The 19091-nt window shown below is 39.5% G+C and overlaps 1 protein-coding gene across 1 annotated transcript in view; it reads left to right on the top strand.

The window, feature by feature from the left end:
* The window catches only part of ect2 (epithelial cell transforming 2), a 37501-nt gene extending 23266 nt beyond the window's left edge, over nucleotides 1-14235 (top strand). Inside the window, exons 20-27 of the mRNA XM_063012643.1 lie at nucleotides 38-116; nucleotides 530-649; nucleotides 3344-3482; nucleotides 5846-6000; nucleotides 6546-6653; nucleotides 7653-7793; nucleotides 10966-11262; nucleotides 14166-14235. Of these exons, the coding sequence (XP_062868713.1) occupies nucleotides 38-116; nucleotides 530-649; nucleotides 3344-3482; nucleotides 5846-6000; nucleotides 6546-6653; nucleotides 7653-7793; nucleotides 10966-11262 (1039 nt within the window). The 3' untranslated portion in view covers nucleotides 14166-14235. The remainder of the gene's footprint in view (nucleotides 1-37; nucleotides 117-529; nucleotides 650-3343; nucleotides 3483-5845; nucleotides 6001-6545; nucleotides 6654-7652; nucleotides 7794-10965; nucleotides 11263-14165) is intronic.
* The last annotated feature ends 4856 nt before the right edge of the window (nucleotides 14236-19091 follow it).

Here is a 19091-nt window from a genome sequence, read left to right as displayed (position 1 = left end):
ACTCCTTGTCCTGAGTCTTTGTCCTGTTTCCTCCTAGCCATATAAATGAAGATAAGAGAAAGACAGAGGGCCAGAAGCAAATCTTTGATGTGGTTTACGAAGTGGATGGCTGCCCTGTAAGTTGCTTGTGTTTACTCACCTGAGTTCTTTTTGTGGTGACGATCTGCTAATCACTAAATAACAGTTCCTGTGTGCAATCTTCATCCACCACTCAGTCAGGCGTATGTTCCTACTTATTTCACGTAATTAGGCAGCAAGCTTTTTATGTTCTTCTCATTCAGGCAGGATTTGTAAAAGCTTTTCATCTTATGCAGTAACTGTGATGTTTTTGACCTTTCTTCATTTAAAAGCTACAAAATATACTTGTGTGCATTTCTTTCTATCTGGGCCTCTGTTCAGTATCAAACAGAGAATTTGATTCTGAATAAGAAAATCCCTTTTTAAAGCTCTTTGATATACATAAAATGCTGCATCTGGGGCAGAGTGTAGTTGCAGCTAGTCTGATTTTTATTGTGTTTGTGTGTTGTAGGCCAATCTGCTGTCATCTCATCGAAGTCTGGTGCATAGGGTAGAGACCATTGCTCTGGGTGACAAGCCTTGTGACCGCGGCGAACATGTTACTCTGTTTCTCTTCAACGACTGCTTGGAGGCATGTTCACACATGCACTCATTAAGAATGATATCTTTAATTAGCCAGTGTCAGCTGGTTTTATAATTGACATGATAGAACTTAATTTTTCCCTTGTATGAGAATATTACAGATTTAGAATTACTGTTAGAGGGGAAATACAGTACTCACACAATACAGCACACAACTCTGTATTATAAAGATACACAACATCTACACTGATCAGCCATAACATTAAAACCACCACCTTGTTTCTACACTCACTGTCCATTTTATCAGCTCCGCTTACCATATCGAAGCACTGTGAAATTCTACAATTACTGACTGTAGTCCATCTATTTCTCTACATACTTTTTAAGCCTGCTTTTACCCTGTTCTTTAATGGTCAGGACCCCGACAGGACCACCACTGAGCAGGTATTATTTAGGTGGTGGATCATTCTCAGCACTGCAGTGACAATGACATGGTGGTGTGTTCGTGTCTGTTGTGCTGGTATGAGTGGATCAGACACAGCAGCGCTGCTGGAGTTTTTAAATACCGTGTCCAGTCACTGTCCACTCTATTAGATGCTCCTACCTAGTTGGTCCACCTTGTAGATGTAATGTCAGAGTCGATCGCTCATCTATTGCTGCTGTTTGAGTTGGTTACTCACTAATACCAACTCCGGTGTCACAGCAGTGCTGAGAATGATCCACCACCCAAGTAATACCTACTCTGTAGTGGTCCTGAGAGAGTTCTGACCATTGAGGAACATCATGAAAGTGGGTTAATAAAGCATGCAGAGAAGCAGATGGACTGCAGTTAGTAATAGTAGAACTACAAAGTGCCTCTATATGGTAAGTGGGGCTGAAACAATGGACAGTGGTTTTAATGTTATGGCTGGTCAGTGTATGTTCACATTGCAAGAATATGAATGAGCAAGTGTTCATTTCTGAATTTTGGTTTGGTGTGGACAGTAGTGAAGGTGCTAAACTATTAAGCAAAAATAAATTGAGAGTTTAAGCCCCAGCACCTCCCAGCTGCATAAATGTAAATATCCACATCATGTATTTGTTGCATCGACCTTTATCAAAGGTTTCATTTGCCGTTTTTCCAAATTTGTAAAGATCACAGAGAACTGAAAACAAAATTACAGCCCCAAAATTAAATCAGCACCTGTGTGACTCAACAGAAATCACAGCGAGTCCTAGACGTGCTCATTTAATTTTGCGGCTGTTATTTTGGGACATTAAGCAACTATCCTGTGAAGTTCTTAGTGAAGCGTTGAGAGCTCTTTTATAGCGGATGCACACTGTTTATTCGCAGTCAGCCTAATATAACACATCCGGGAGGGTGTGTTTGTAATTATCATCACCTAAAGTCAAGCTTGATTTCTCATATTGCTTTCTGATATTGTTTTCTTATAAACCAGACACATAGTCTGACTGAATAGGTCTCGCTAAGGTTTGCATTTCTGTATGTTAAATATATTTTGGACTGTATTACCACAACTACATGTGGAGTATAGGCCAGGTGTTAACACAGTGGCAGCAAATTATTACTGCCTAGCCAGAGATTTAAGAGTCTACAAAGGTTTGTCTGAGCATCAGTTGATCTGTCAATTCTTTATTTCCTTACAGATATGCATACAATCACACAGAGACAGTGTCTTTCCAGTTTAATGACCTACCTTGCTTTATTGACTTGTTTCCTTCTTTCCTTTCCCCTTCCATTTTAGTCACCAGTTTCATCTACTCTCTTTTAATTTTCCAATTAGATAGATAGATAAATAGATACTTTATTGATCCTGAAGGAAATTAAAGTTGCAGTAGCATTATACATCAAATACATACTATAAAAATTCAACAATATAAATAAAAAAACAGCACAAACTTAACCAAGATTAAAGGTAACCTGAGTTTTACATATATTGAATAACATATATTGAATAACTACAGAGCCTTTATTAATGATGAGGATGGATTGAGTGTAAATAAACAAATGGAATGGAATTAAAAGTGCAGGAAGGTGCAGTTCCAAGTATACGGTTTATGGTACAGATTAAGTATAGATTAAATATTAAATATAAAGTAATAAGTGACGAGTATTGCACTTTATTTATTTATGATTATTTATTTTTTATTTATTACATAGAGTTGATAAGAGTTCATAGTGAGTGGGCGGTGTTTGAAACCTGTAACTACCTGTCCTGTCATGAATGTAACCAAAGTATAAAACATGACATTCAAATCTTAATAAAAAATAAATAAGATCATGTTGAGGGTGTTAAAGAGGAAAAAAAATTATAAATGCATGTGCAGTCCATGCTTGCTGACTCGGCTGCTCCCTTTTCTTCTGATTAGCCTGGGCTCATGTTTGATTGGTGAGGGTTGGCGGTGGAGGGTGGTAGGCTCGTGTGTGCGCCGTGGCCGTCCTGTTTGCGCAGCTTTCGGGCTGGTCTGTTAATGAGAGAAGGGAGCACTGGAGCGCCATCTGCTCAATTATTCATTGATGAACTCCTTTGTATTCATATCTGTTGCTCCGCATTTCACCGTGTCCCTTATTCGGAGCCGCATGCGATAGGATTAAAGTGTGCTTAATAAGCGAAGGCGTTTAGTTTTAGAACCGTCCTGATCAATGCTTCACTCACACGACAGTTAGCATGTGCACACATATACAGTACATGCGGACTTGTATACATATTACTTATGGTATTGCTTTTGTGTGTGTGCACAGATTGCCAGGAAGAGGCATAAGGTGATCAGCACCTTCAAGAGTCCTCTGGGACAAACGCGGCCGCCTGCTCAGCTTAAGCACATCGCCCTCATGCCACTTTCTCAGATACGCAGGGTGCTGGACTTGCGTGACACTGAAGGTGAGCTCACCGTCCACTGTACAGTGCACACTGCTGATAATCGCATACTGTGAAACTCTCATATCGTACACCCTAGTCAAAAAACGTGCTTGTATCTGATGTATACGTTAATTTCTGTGGGCAGCACATACAGTGTATCACAAAAGTGAGTACACCCCTCACATTTCTGCAGATATTTAAGTATATCTTTTCATGGGACAACACTGACAAAATGACACTTTGACACAATGAAAAGTAGTCTGTGTGCAGCTTATATAACAGTGTAAATTTATTCTTCCCTCAAAATAACTCAATATACAGCCATTAATGTCTAAACCACCGGCAACAAAAGTGAGTACACCCCTTAGTGAAAGTTCCTGAAGTGTCAATATTTTGTGTGGCCACCATTATTTCCCAGAACTGCCTTAACTCTCCTGGGCATGGAGTTTACCAGAGCTTCACAGGTTGCCACTGGAATGCTTTTCCACTCCTCCATGACGACATCACGGAGCTGGCGGATATTCGAGACTTTGCACTCCTCCACCTTCCGCTTGAGGATGCCCCAAAGATGTTCTATTGGGTTTAGGTCTGGAGACATGCTTGGCCAGTCCATCACCTTTACCCTCAGCCTCTTCAATAAAGCAGTGGTCGTCTTAGAGGTGTGTTTGGGGTCATTATCAAGCTGGAACACTGCCCTGCGACCCAGTTTCCGGAGGGAGGGGATCATGCTCTGCTTCAGTATTTCACAGTACATATTGGAGTTCATGTGTCCCTCAATGAAATGTAACTCCCCAACACCTGCTGCACCCATGCAGCCCCAGACCATGGCATTCCCACCACCATGCTTGACTGTAGGCATGACACACTTATCTTTGTACTCCTCACCTGATTGCCGCCACACATGCTTGAGACCATCTGAACCAAACAAATTAATCTTGGTCTCATCAGACCATAGGACATGGTTCCAGTAATCCATGTCCTTTGTTGACATGTCTTCAGCAAACTGTTTGCGGGCTTTCTTGTGTAGAGACTTCAGAAGAGGCTTCCTTCTGGGGTGACAGCCATGCAGACCAATTTGATGTAGTGTGCGGCGTATGGTCTGAGCACTGACAGGCTGACCCCCCACCGTTTCAATCTCTGCAGCAATGCTGACAGCACTCCTGCGCCTGTCTTTCAAAGACAGCAGTTGGATGTGACGCTGAGCACGTGCACTCAGCTTCTTTGGACGACCAACGCGAGGTCTGTTCTGAGTGGACCCTGCTCTTTTAAAACGCTGGATGATCTTGGCCACTGTGCTGCAGCTCAGTTTCAGGGTGTTGGCAATCTTCTTGTAGCCTTGGCCATCTTCATGTAGCGCAACAATTCGTCTTTTAAGATCCTCAGAGAGTTCTTTGCCATGAGGTGCCATGTTGGAACTTTCAGTGACCAGTATGAGAGAGTGTGAGAGCTGTACTACTAAATTGAACACACCTGCTCCCTATGCACACCTGAGACCTAGTAACACTAACAAATCACATGACATTTTGGAGGGAAAATGACAAGCAGTGCTCAATTTGGACATTTAGGGGTGTAGTCTCTTAGGGGTGTACTCACTTTTGTTGCCGGTGGTTTAGACATTAATGGCTGTATATTGAGTTATTTTGAGGGAAGAATAAATTTACACTGTTATATAAGCTGCACACAGACTACTTTTCATTGTGTCAAAGTGTCATTTTGTCAGTGTTGTCCCATGAAAAGATATACTTAAATATCTGCAGAAATGTGAGGGGTGTACTCACTTTTGTGATACACTGTACATACATACTGGCCAGTGATAGCTCAGTGGTTAAGGTACTGGACTAGTAAACAGAAGGTTGCCGGTTCAAGCCCCATCACCACCGAGTTGCCACTGTTGGGTCCCTGAGCAAGACCCTTAACCCTCAGTCGCTCATTGTGTTCCACTCATTGTGTAAGTCGCTTTGGATGAAAGCGTCTGCTAAAATGCTGAAAATGTAAAATGTAAATACATATACAGCACAGCAAGAAGGTCCTGGGTTTGACTCCCAGGTGGAGCGGTCCAGGTCCTTTCTGTGTGGAGTTTGCATGTTCTCTTTGTGTCTGCGTGGATTTCCCCCAGGAGTTTTCTCCCACAGTCCAAAAACGTGCAAGTGAGGTGAATTAGAGATACAAAATTGTCCATGACTGTGTTTGACATTTAAGACTTGAACTGATGAATTTTGTGTAAGCAGTAACTACCTGTCCTGTCATGAATGTAACCAAAGTGTGTAAAACATGTCATTAAAATGACATTAAACAATAAAATCACTCCAGAATAGACTGCAGCCTTTACTAGTATAGGGATATAATCTAAATTCATTGTGCGTGCATGTGTATAATGCTTACAGACTGTCAGAACGCCTTTGCGCTGGTTGTGCGGCCTCCTACTGAGCAGGAGAACCTTCTCTTCAGCTTCCAGCTCACTGCTGAAGATGCACTCAAATCAACCTGGCTGAAGACTCTCTGCCGTCAAGTGGCGAACACCATCTGCAGGGCCGATGCAGTAAGTGCCCCGCCACACATGACCCTATTCTTGGCTCTTGTCAGCTGGAGGCTGACGGGGCCTCCAGAACGATTATTTATTTTATTAGGCCTTGCTTCGTTTTATTACAGTGACATATTAGGTGGCACGTGTGGGCCTTTTTGTGATGGTTAATCCTGTTAGTTTGCATGCCGTGGTTAAGCTGGCAGACAGATTAATGCAATTAGTAGAAGAATTGTGCTTGAACTTTACTCCATGAGGGCATATGGGTTTATCTCTATTTTCCAGCGCCACAGCTCTCTTGCTCTGACGCACGAGTGCAGACTCAGGCCTGCCAAACAGCACGTGTAATTGGCTCCAGCCAGACAGACATATACATTTGCCTTCATAATTAAAGTACAAGTGTCACCAAGCCCTGCAGGTGGCCCTTGGTATTGCCAGCCTGCAGGCCCAGTCTCCTCCACAAGGGGGAAGCGCATACTTCCTTTCACTGTTCCTCTCCACATGTCTTTTTCTCACCACTCTGCCAACAGAATGTCCCCATATTGTAATTTATTTTAAAACAGGAAGACCTGATTCAGTGTACCGATCCAGACACCCTTCAAGTGAACACAAAGGACATGGACAGCACGCTGAGTCGAGCCTCCAGGGCCATCAAAAAGACATCAAAAAAGGTAAGAGACAGTGGACTGTGCTCATACTGCTCACCTAGGCATTGAATGGGGCTGATTTTGAATCAGCAGGTGTTTGGTTTGGACTGAGTTTCACTGTTTTATTTGGTTTATGCTGATTAAATGAAAAGTTCAGCCAAAAATGCAGTTTACACAATTTCTTTTTACTTATACAAATGCACTGGTCTGTGATCAGACCAAATTCACTCATTCGCAGGTTTGTGATCAGTTCATTGGGACCTTTTTAATTGAGCGAGGCACAAATGCTCAAATTTTAGGATGTGCAGAATGATTTTTTTAAATTAGAATGCTATTAATTTACACACATCATACATTTAAGTAGCATAAAATATCTGGTAATTGATTTATTTATTTTTAAATATCTGAGTATTGTTTGTTTTGAAATGACAGGAAAGTGGCAGCTGAATATGTGTTAAAGATTGATACGATTTAATGTAGGGCGCTCGGGTGGCACAGTGGTAAATTATGCTAGCCCACTACCTCAGGGATCCAAGGTTTAAATCCCCAGCAGTGCTATTGACCAGTCAGTCGTCTACATACATAAATGATTGACTATGTCATTAAGACTCAGCGAGGGCTGGCGTTCTGTCCGTGGTGTGTTACTGCACTAAACCCAGCCACGCCCATCGTGACACTGACCAGGATAAAACGGTGGTAAAACATAAAATAAAACGAATAAAATGATTTACTGTACCAAAACAAACATACTCCATATCTCTCACACACCTACCTCATTTTATTTGTAGATTATAATCAGAACTGCTTCTAGTTATCAAAGGAATGATCCAAATTGAAATAAATCTTACATAATATTTTTTACCTCATTATAAACACGTTATAAGGTGAGAGTGATCTGTAATGTTTCCTAAGACTGTGTAATTTTAGTAAATGATTTAATAGTTGTTTTTATTCCCAGTGGTTACAGTTTCTAGCGTTTTGAGATACATGTAAATGCAGAACCTTGTCTGTGTGTATTTGCAGGTGACACGGGCTTTTTCTTTCACCAAAACCCCTAAACGTGTTATCCAGAGAGCTTTCATGGCAAACAGTACCCCTGATGACAAGAGTCCTGGTGCAGGATCTGAATACATGACTCGAATGACTAGCAGCTCCACACTGGCTGTAAGTTTCTCTTTCATTATCTTTCTAATTTCATTACCTCTTTCTTAGTCAGAATTATATAATTGTTTTATTGTCTAAAGTGTGGCCAGACCTATACACCATAGCTTTCCTACAGAATTCGGTTTAAGCTCTAATCCAGCAGAACTGATCCTAAATAAAAAAGTAAACTGATTACATAGAGCAGGTGAGCTGGATTAGGGCTGGAACTGTATTCGGTGGAAAACCAGATCTCCAGAAACAGGGTTGGTAATCACAGGCTTATACCAGGTTACTGAACAGAAAGTGGATACACTCCAGAAAGCGTTATCACACTTGTTCACTTTGCTATGTGAGCTTGAGCTAAAGTAAAAATTATTATGCCTCTTTGATAAAATTGGTCTTGGCTAGAGATTTGCAGTCCCACTTCAATTATGATAAACTCCCCACAGAAAGAGCAACTGTTCCACAGGTTTACCTTCAATTAAATTTAGCAAAACAAATGATGGTGAGATTAATGTTGGGAGTTTTAGCCTGACAAACTTTCCGTACAGACAGAAGGTTTTTGCTGGGAATTCTACAAAAACAATATTTCCAATATTTAAACTTTTGGCTTTTATCTTAAGATTCTGCTAGCACACCAGCTCTGAGATTCTTAACTCCTTGGTTCAAAACTCGGCGTTGCCACCGGTCGGCTGGGCGCCATCTGGCGGGCATAACTGGCAGTGCCTGCAGCAGACACTAATTGGCCACCGTAACTGCCAGGTGGGGACCGGACTATATGTGTGTAGTATCTTCATATGCTGTGTAAGGACCCTGGTTGGCGGAAGAGACGCCTGTGCAGAAAGCAGGGGCGAGAAGAGGCTGGTCATGTGTCGGAAGAGTACAGCGACGTGCTCTCCTCGGATGCAATCGAGTATCCCTCAGCAGCGGAAGACAAATAGAGCGCTAAATTGGGAGGAAAATGGGGAGAAAATGCATTAAAAAAATTGCCTTAACACAAGTATAAACAGTGCAGAGCCAGTCAGTTTGCTTAAATGCATTATTTGGTATATAATTAAATAAGTTGGTTTTAAGGTTGTGGCCATTAATATCCGTTCATGTTAGTTTCTTCATATTTCAAGTCTTTTACATGAACAAGGTTTTTCCCAATGCTTAAAATCATGTCAATTGCGAAATACAAATAACTAATGTAGATCAATGTAGATCAAAACATCACAAATAAATAAATAATAAAAGGTATTGAGATAAATCATAAGCTTACTTATTTTAAACCAAAAGGAAACGGCAAAGTTGCAAAAGTTTTTTTTTTTTACTTCATTTTCATCAAACGCTTTATCCTGATCAGGGTTGCAGCAGGTCGATGAGAAACACTCCATCAGTAGGGCTTAGTTTTATGTGCATTAACTTACTGCTTACTGCTGGAGTTGTGGTCCTTCCCTTTCACAGGGTTCACATTGTTATAGGAACTTTAGGTCTTTTCTTACAAAAATACAAAGTCCCGAACAACAGGACAAGAAGATCTGACACTTTCCATGTTTTTTTGTTTGTTTCGCTGTGAACTTGTGATGTTTTAATCATGCACATCAGCGGGAGATACAAACAGAGTTGAAAATGTCATACTTTTGACGTTTGTCCGATTTGCAGAGATCAGTTACTGATACTGTGAGGATTGAATCTGTATCAGGTGATACTCGGAGCTTTCTTACTGGAATCCGACCAGAAATTACCAATCTGGGTTTGGTACGTTTGATTTATCAGATCTGTGTTCTTTATTGTAGGGCCAAATAGAAGAAATACACTTTCTATGATTCCTCTTGCTTCCTAAAAGTTTTTTATTTGAAGTGTTTTTGTGTGGACCTGAACACAGATCTGTCTCTGCTTTCTATCTAATATGAAGCTTTTATATTTGATCTGTAGTTATATTTGTATCTTACTGGCCTAATACAATACATGTTCCATACATGTAAACCAGTTTCTCCTTTCATACAGGGATGGCTATGTCTAAGTGATGCTTTTACAATTTAAATCCAGGTTATGGGTTATGTAGGCATTTTTTTCTATACATGAGAGAAACCAAACGCCCATGAGTGTTGACGCACGTTTATTGGGACATAGACTTAGCTTTTATGCATTAGAGTGTAAGATGTCACTATTTTTCATATTTTAAATGGCTGAGAGATAAGTCGTTATTTAGAGAGATTCGCTGGTAGAAAGTGAATGTCAGGCAATTTCTGAGAACCTGAGAATGATTGTAATAGTCAGAGATCGTTATTATTGGCGTTCTTGTGGCTCAGCGGGAAATTACAATAGTCCACAACTGCTTGGATCCAGGGTTTGAATCCCCAGCGGTGATATTGGCCAGTTGGGTGTCTATATACAGACATGATTGGCCATGTCTAAAGAAATGGGGTGGTGGTCAAAGCCCTGAGATAGACTGGTGTCCTGTCTGTGGAGTGTTCCTGCATTGCACCTAGTTATTCTGTGGAAGCCAGACCCACCACAACCCTGACCAGGATAAAGTGGTGGTAAAACATGAAATGAAATAATGAAAGAAATGTTCCTGTTTTAGGTCTTGTTAACATGCAACAAAAACGTTTTAACTGCTTCTAGTAGTGATCTCTATATTATGTGTGTTAGGATTATGAAGATATTTTATCCTCTTAACATTTTAATAAATCCAGAGTTAAGTTGGCTGGTCTGTGTAATTTGTTGAACAAATACAGTTCTTCCTTACCGGCGTCTTACATTAGTAAATTGGTGCTTGAGAAAGAATGGTAAGAAAATTGCAACTGGATTGAAACTAATGAAGCTATTGTCACTTGCTCTTTCTCTTTGTTTCAGTGTTTCCATTAGCATTGTTAAATAAGCCAATTATTCTGTAGTGTCCATTCGACACTCAACACTTAGCAAAAATTTTAATTGAATGGATCCTCTAGTTTACTTACCAGTTGTGACTGTTAAATTAATCTCATTAAATGAAAGGAAAGAAGTGTGCAACTGTTGTACTTTTATTTAATCACGTATAAAAAAATAAATTTTTTATCACAGAGGTCTTAAATCCCCCAGATTTACATTTTGCAACGCGTGTTACCTGATTCAAATGTTTGTTCATTGAAAATGAAGCTGTTTCAGTTTAAAGATGCTGCTCACTGGAGATGTGTGTACATTTGTCTGTGTGTTTGTGCGGGTCCAGATGGCTCGCTCCGCCTCAACGTTCAGCCTAAGCGACTGCAGTAAGAATGCAATAGTGCAGCGCTCCAATTCTCTGGACAATGCCCCTCGACCCAGGGTGTCTGTGTGTATACGCACCCCGTGCTGCCCAGAGAACACTAATCAGCCTGGCCCACCAGATACTCACACCAAAGTGCTTAACCATACCCAGCTGGCAAACCAGGCAACTCTTCAGGGCACAAGACCATGTCGGGAGCTTTTGGTGCCTCCGGAGCAGCGCTGGGTTCCTGGTACCGCACGAAGGGAGACTCTACTCTAGGTAGCCCTTTGATATGCCCACCGTACTTAATGCTCTCTTACTCACTTTAACCTTGGGGATGATCGGTGGCACCTACTAACCTAATACACCATAGGTCAGGGGTGCACGGCTCTTCTTGTGGAGAGGTGGAGTCCAGCGTAATTTGGTGATTGAACTGTTAGATGAGTCTAATGTTGCTTATTTGTTAATTAGCAGGTTAAGCAGATGTGCTGTTATTGATAAATGGTAATTACTGGACTCTGATGCTCAATGACAGTTGTGCACCCCTGCCAAAACGTGAACTTTGCTGATGTGCACCTATTTTTGGGTGGTGGTGGCGGAATTAGCTATGTGTTAGTTTGACACTAAAAGTACTGATAATTTAAGCACTAATATATTTGTGTAGTATAACAAACCAATGTTACTCCACATTCAAGGTACAGAGGTGGACAAAATAACAATTCTTTATTTTCTCCCTTTCCCAATTGTTCCAGTTTGTATGTATTAAATTACCCTGTGCAGTCACTGGCCTAGGAGGTCCGCACTGTTCTCCCTGTATTCCTCTGTTGCTTGTCCATCAACCAAACAGTTGCAGCAGGGATGTGGTTTCCTATCTGGTATTCCCTCCATTGAACATGGAATTTTGTTTAATTAGCACCCAGCCAAACTGGTGGAACCTTTGAGACTTGAACTGAGACCTTTTGCTTTAACATTTTACATTGTCAGTTGCCTCATATTGCTTTGAAACCATATTGCTTTGATAGTTCTATACAGTTGCAATTCAGATATATTTAACCCCCTCAGGAAACACCAAATTTAATAACATAGGTAAACATCATTTGGTGATTTAAATGAAAAACATCTAGCTCTCCTAACAGAAGTCAGTGTTCACCCTCAGCTTCAGTACTTGGTGGAAAATCCGTTTGCTTTGATAACTTCCTCTGAGCAATTTTGTTAAGTGCTAACAAGCTTTTGTCACCTCTCTTGTGGAATCTTCACCCGTTCTTCTTGTGCAGAATTTCCAGCTAATTGAGGTTTGATAGCTTTTGTGCTTGCTTTATTTAAATCCCAACAAATATTTATTTATTGTTTAATTCATTCATTTGGGTGGTGGTCCTTTCTGCACTGCAACAACACTGACATGAGTGTGTCAGATGCAGCAGTGTTATTAGGATATTGAAATCCTCTTAAAACTTACTGGCCTATTTATTAGGAACACCTACCATGTTCACACTTGGTGTGAGTCTACAGTTAGAATTTAGTGCCTTATTTGTTGTGCACAGTGTGTGTCAATCTTCCTCTAGTCTTTTGTCAGTGGCCACCTTTTGATCACAGGATGCTTGAAGTACTATTTTCCTACGAGCATTGACGATAGGGTCTTTAGAAATCCCAACAACACAGCTGCTCCAGGTACACTTTTACCAATACAACATACACTACCACGTTTGTGTCCTTGCAGAGCTGTGAATGGTCCATCACCCAATTAAAATTTGGTCTCTTGGGGTCCTATAGGGTTCCTTTTGATTGATAACATACAACCCCGAATCAGAAAAAGTTGGGACAGTACAGTAAATGCAAATAAAATAAAACTGCAGTGTTCCTTACATTTACTTTGACTTTTATTTGATGTCAGACAGGATGAACCTGAGAGATTTCATGTTTTATCTGCTCTATTTTATTTCACTTATTAATAAACCTTCATTCCTGCATTTCAGGCCTGCAACACATTCCAAAAAAAGTTGGGACGGGGGCAATTTAAGGGCTAGTAATGAGGTGAAAAAACTGGTCATGGCATGGGGCTGTGTCAGTGCCCTTGGTAAAGGTCATTTACACTTCTGTGATGGCAGCATTAATGCAGAAAAGTACATTGAGATCTTAGAGCAGCATGTGCTGCCTGCAAGACGTCGTCTTTTCCAGGGATGTTCATGCATTTTTCAACAAGACGATGCAAAACCACATGCTGCACACATTACAAAGACCATGGGTGTGGAAGAAGAGTGTGTGAGTACTGGACTGGCCTGCCTGCAGTCCTGACCTGTCCCCAGTAGAGAATTTTAAAAGGAAAAATGTGACAGCGATGACCCTGTACTGTTGCACAAATTAAGACGTGTTTGCAGGAAGAATGAGACAAAATAAAAGCTGAAACACTAAATCACTTGGTCTCCTCGGTGCCAAAACGTCTTTTAAGCGTGGTGAAAAGGAATTACAAAGTGGGAAATGCTTTACTGTCCCAACTTTTTTAGAATATGTTGCAGGCCTGAAATGCAGGAATGGATGTTTTTTATTAAATGAAATCAAGTTGAGCAGAAAAAACATGAAATATCTCAGGTTCATCCTGTCTGACATCCAATAAAAGTCAAACTAAATGTAAGAAGCTGTGTTTTTTTATTTTTTGCTTTTTCCATGCTGTCCCAACTTTTCTGATTTGGGGTTGTAGATAAGCAACATAGATAAGATCATCAATGATTACTGGGTACAAAGTGCATGATGAGTGAATATAATCTACACACAATGTCTTTTAAATATAAGGCTAGTACTCACGGATTCGTAAAGCAGTCGCAATCTCTTTGGATGCCATTACCTAAGGCCAAAATGAAGCTCTTATTTTAAATATAGAAGCAATTTTCTAAATCATTTAACAATCTCACTACAGAGAAAATCTACATTGAAATAGTCACTTTATTGGGAATTGAATGCTTCTATATTCTTCTCCCACACTGAATAATAAAGATAATTGGAAATGACTTGTGGGGAAAAATCCTTAATATCCTTAATATCCTTCTCAGTCTCACAATATGTCTCCTGGTTGGAAGTCACACCAAATAACCACGTTACTGAAAAATTCATGCACGCAGAAACCCGCTGATTCCAAAGAATCCTTATATAAAGTTTTTGGTTTTCGCTCTGTTTCTGTTTTGCTTTAGGCTGTCCATTCTCCATCGATGGTCAATCTGTCGTCTACGTTTGAGAGGAAGTACTACACCTTCAGCCGGTCAACCACTCATCTGATCTGATGTGATCTGCTCTAACTGAACAACACTAATGAACCTCTACACAGTGGTACACAGTGGTACAGTGGCCATTGATGCCTTGCTTATTTTCATTTCACAAGGTCAGATCACTGCTCTCTGACTTTTAAATGAAGGATTACTCTCGTGTTTTGTATTGTGTGTTACTAATGTCAACTGTATTTGGGCACTTTTATCTAACAGATGTTAACTGACGTTTTCAAAGTACTTTTGTAGTGAGATAAATGTTCATGTCAATAACCAATGAAAGTATTTAACATTGAGTCCTTCAGCAAATAACATTTTCAGCTTTTATAAAGCTACCTTAAGTACTTTTATTATACTGACGGATTCAAATCTGATTGGCTGAGGTGAACCATTGCTTAAGCTTTTTTTTTTTTAATAAGGTAGATTATTTGGTTTCAAAGGGTGAAAATGTGGTGGATATGATTGCATAGTGTGCATATTTATTCTCTGGAGTAAATCTATACAAATAGAAAAAGTAATTCCTTTAACTTTCTTTCTTTCACTGTATTTATGTGTAAATATTGTCCTGCTGTTCACTTGTTGTAGTGTCGTACTTATGTATGTTTATTTTTTCCTTATTTCTTGAATGTTTCCTGTCTGTCTTGATGGTTTGTCCAAGCACTCATACAGTCGTTTGTTTTATTCAAACCTTTGGTCACTTAATTTTTGTGATTGATTTTAGGATTTTTTTTTAACCAAAACAAAATATATTTACTCAGTTTCAATAAAAGACTGTAGCCAACAATTGAGCACTTTTCTTTTCTTAGTCTTATTTTCATGTTCTGCTAGGGACAACTGAAATGGCATCATCATGTTATGTTATATGGTCACTGCCGTGCTGATGGTGTGCCTTGCTGTGCCTTTTCTACTGATGCATGAGGGACTGACATACCAACACACTTGGTGTCAGATAATATTGGGTATCAGTACAGGAATTCACTTACATGTTGACTGGAAAGTTAACTACAATCAGATTGAGGTCAGGCATTTTTCAGACCGTTCTATTGTGCATGGTGGCAAAGTCATGTGGGAAGGCCTTACAATGGAGTCATTAGCCCTGTCTACTGTATTTCTGCCTTGCACCCAGTGTTTCCCAGAGAAGCCATTCTCGCCGTGACCAGGACCAGGTTAAAGCGGTTATGGCAGTTTGCTGTACCTCATTCCAGCCAACACATGGCACTGGCCATGCTAGGCTTAGCCATTTAATGGCAGAAGCTTTATAACAATCTTGTTTGCATACTCTATTAATTTTATTATGCTGTTAAATACACTGCAGTAATTAAATTAATCACTATATATGCTCTAGGAAATGTACGTCCCATAAAACTTTAATTTATGTCTCGGGATAGAGCAATTTACTGACAAAATACAAAAGTCTACATACAATTGTAAGGTCTTTGTCTTCAGTGTTGGGATTTCTTATACAGATAAGAATACTTATACTTATATATTGTTTATCGTGAATTAGAAGCTGCTGATGTAGGTGACACTGTCCACAGTTAAGCAATCTGTACAACTGAATGGGCAACCATGCAAAAGTACCTTAATCCTTATAATCCAAGGAAATTTATGTATATTGACACTGCAGATCATCATATTTTTAAGAACACATCATTCAGTTATAAAATAAAATACAGGAAACCCAAAACCTTTATAAGAAATATGTCCCTTACAAGTAGATATAATTTAGGGGTTCGGTTCCCTTCTCCCTTGGACGTAGCCAATCAACTGTGTAAGGGCAAACTGATGCATCACTGAGATTTGATCCTTAATATCACCAACAATGTACTAGCATTTTATATTTTATATATATATATATATATATATATATATATATATACAGTATATATACAGTATATATATATATATAAAGCCTTTAATCTAGTGACAAAGGGTCACCCAGAAATACCAAATATACTCAACTTAGAACACATTTTCTATATTTTGTTTATATTTTCCCTTATTAACCTTGGAAATGTTCTTAAAAGAAGTCAGACTAGAGCAGCCGCTTGTTTATAGCTTTATTCTTCACAGTGTCGATAGGAAATGAGATTCAGGAAAGACGAGGCCAGAGGTCAATGCTCTTTTTGACAGACAGATCAACATGTGAGATGTGCTCTGCTGGATCATCCACCCCCACTTGACCTGACCAAGACTGTAATAATCAAGTCATGTCTTGAGTTAAAACCACAGATGTAAGTTAATAGGAGCTGTAGCTTTATTTGCTTATGTTAAGATGGTGTCTATTAAGCTCCTGGTTATTAGCTAATAACAAAGTAGAATGTATTTTTTACTTGTATTCTTGGGGGGGCTTATTTAATCCAAGTTTTGTACATTTGTATAAATCATGTTTTTAAATAGCATCTGAACAAAAGGTTTTTATGTAATATACAGTAAATCCTCCAGGATGGTGGAATGTTATTACATTAATCATATAATCTTTGCCTACTGGAATAAACAGAGATAACAGAACTTAGTCTGATAATCAAACTTTTGCTTGATCTAAGATAAAACCACAGATGGACCATTAGGTGCTTTACTGTGTTTTTGGTTGTGAAGAAGAAACGTGAAACCCTACACTAAGCAAATTAATGATGAGGGATCTGCGTCTCTAAGTCATATAATACTTCATATTTACATATTTTAATTGTACTAATTATGGAACATTAACCATTTTACTTTTACCACTTCATGCCAGAAGTTTTACACTTTCAAAATACACTGATCAGCCATAACATTAAAACCACCTCCTTGTCTCTACACTCGCTGTCCATTTTATCAGCGCCACTTATCATATAGAAGCACTTTGAAGTTCTACAATTACTGACTGTAGTCCATCTGTTTCTCTACGTATTGTTTTAGCCTGCTTTCACCCTGTTCTTGAATGGTCAGGGCCCCCACAGAGCAGGTATTTTTTAGGTGGTGGATCATTCTTAGCACTGCAGTGACACTGACATGGTGATGGTGTGTTAGTGTGTGTTGTGCTGGTATGAGTGGATCAGGACGCTGCCGGCTGGATAATTTTGGTTGGTGGACTACTTTCAATCCAGCAGTGACAGTGAGGTGTTTAAAAACTCCATCAGCGCTGCTGTGTCTGATCCACTCATACCAGCACAACACACACTAACACACCACCACCATGTCAGTGTCACTGCAGTGCTGAGAATGATCCACCATCTAAATAATACCTACTCTGGAGTGGTCCTGTGGGGGTCCTGACCATTGACGAACAGCATGAAAGGGGGCTAACAAAGCATGCAGAGAAACAGATGGACTACAGTCAGTAATTTTAGAACTACGAAGTGCTTTTATATGGTAAGTGGAGCTGATAAAATGGACAGTGAGTGTAGAAAGAAGGAGGTGGCTGATCAGTGTACAGTATTGTTAAAAAAAAATAGCAGTGATTTTAAAAAAGCGAATAAAGCACAAAATCATTATAATAACTTTTATTTCCATAAATGCAAATGCACTGAAAATACTACACTTTTAATTCTAAATCAAAACATTAACAACATTTAGCCAGTTTGTGTTAATCCTTTACAGAAAGTTAAGAAAAATTAATATTAGGCTGTTCAAAAAAATAGCAGTGCCAGCATTTTTCTTTAAAAACTCAAAAAATGTATCTAAACTGAAAATGTTTGAGGTTTCACTTTACTTTAAATTACTGAACTAATATTTAGTGGCATAACAATTGTTTCCGAGATCTGTGTTGCATGGAGTCGACCAACTTCTGGCACCTCTGAACAGGTATTCCAGTCCAGGATGATTAGACGACATTCCACAGTTCTTCTGCAATTTTGGGTTTTGCCTAAAAAAAAAACGTGTTTCAGACGTCAGCCCACAAGTTCTCTCTGGGATTGAGGTCAGGGGATTGGGCTGGTCACTCTATTACCTCAATCTTGTTTGTAACCAAGATGTTTTGGGTCATTGTCATGTTAAAACACCCATTTTAAGGACATTTCTTCTTCGACATAGGGCAACATGATCATCTCAAGTATTCTGATATATTTAAACTGATCCATGATCCCTCGTATGTGATAAATAGACGTAACACCATGGTATGAAAAACATCCTCATATCATTTTGTACCACCATGCTTTACTGTCTTCACAGTGTACTGTGGCTCGAATTCAGTGCTCGAGGGTCGTCTGACATACTGTCTATGGCCACTTGACCCAAAAAGAACAATTTTGCTTTCACCAGTCCACAAAATGTTGAGCCATTTCTCTTTGGACCAGTCAATGTGTTCTTTGGGAAATTTGAACCCATTCAGGACACGTCTTTATCTTAACAACGGGACTTTGCAAGGAGATCTTGCTGGTAAATTGGCTTCACTTAATCATCTTCTGTACTCACTGGGAACTTCAGATGTTTCTTGATCTTTCTGGAGGTGATCACTGGCTCCTACCTTAAATAAGGGCCAAAATTGACACCTGTTCTTCTGCAGAATGAATGACTTCACCAATTGAACTCCTCACTGCTATTATTTTGAACAACCCCCTTTCAATCAATGCTTCGATTACTCAGAATGTCCTAATTGTTGGGTTTGTTTTGTTTTCAATACTCTACTACACTTTCAAGTAAATTTTTTGCTATGTAGAAATAGCATTTCTACTAAAAACATTGATTTATCAAGTTAATGGTGTTGGACTGCTATTTTTTTGAACACCACTGTATATTGGCACAAGCTTTGGTATAAAGTAGTTGGTGGTTCTAATGAGTAAAAAAAGCTGTTTCGGTTGTTGAGAATTAACCAGGTTTGCTATCAGAATGGTAAGGAATAGGGTCTAATCTACTTACACTAGTACTAAAGTA

The sequence above is a fragment of the Trichomycterus rosablanca genome, chromosome 17, assembly GCF_030014385.1.
Source record: "Trichomycterus rosablanca isolate fTriRos1 chromosome 17, fTriRos1.hap1, whole genome shotgun sequence".
Lineage (NCBI taxonomy): Eukaryota > Metazoa > Chordata > Actinopteri > Siluriformes > Trichomycteridae > Trichomycterus > Trichomycterus rosablanca.
The sequence above is the reverse complement of the archived record's forward strand: the minus strand, read 5'-3'. Positions and strand labels throughout refer to the sequence as shown.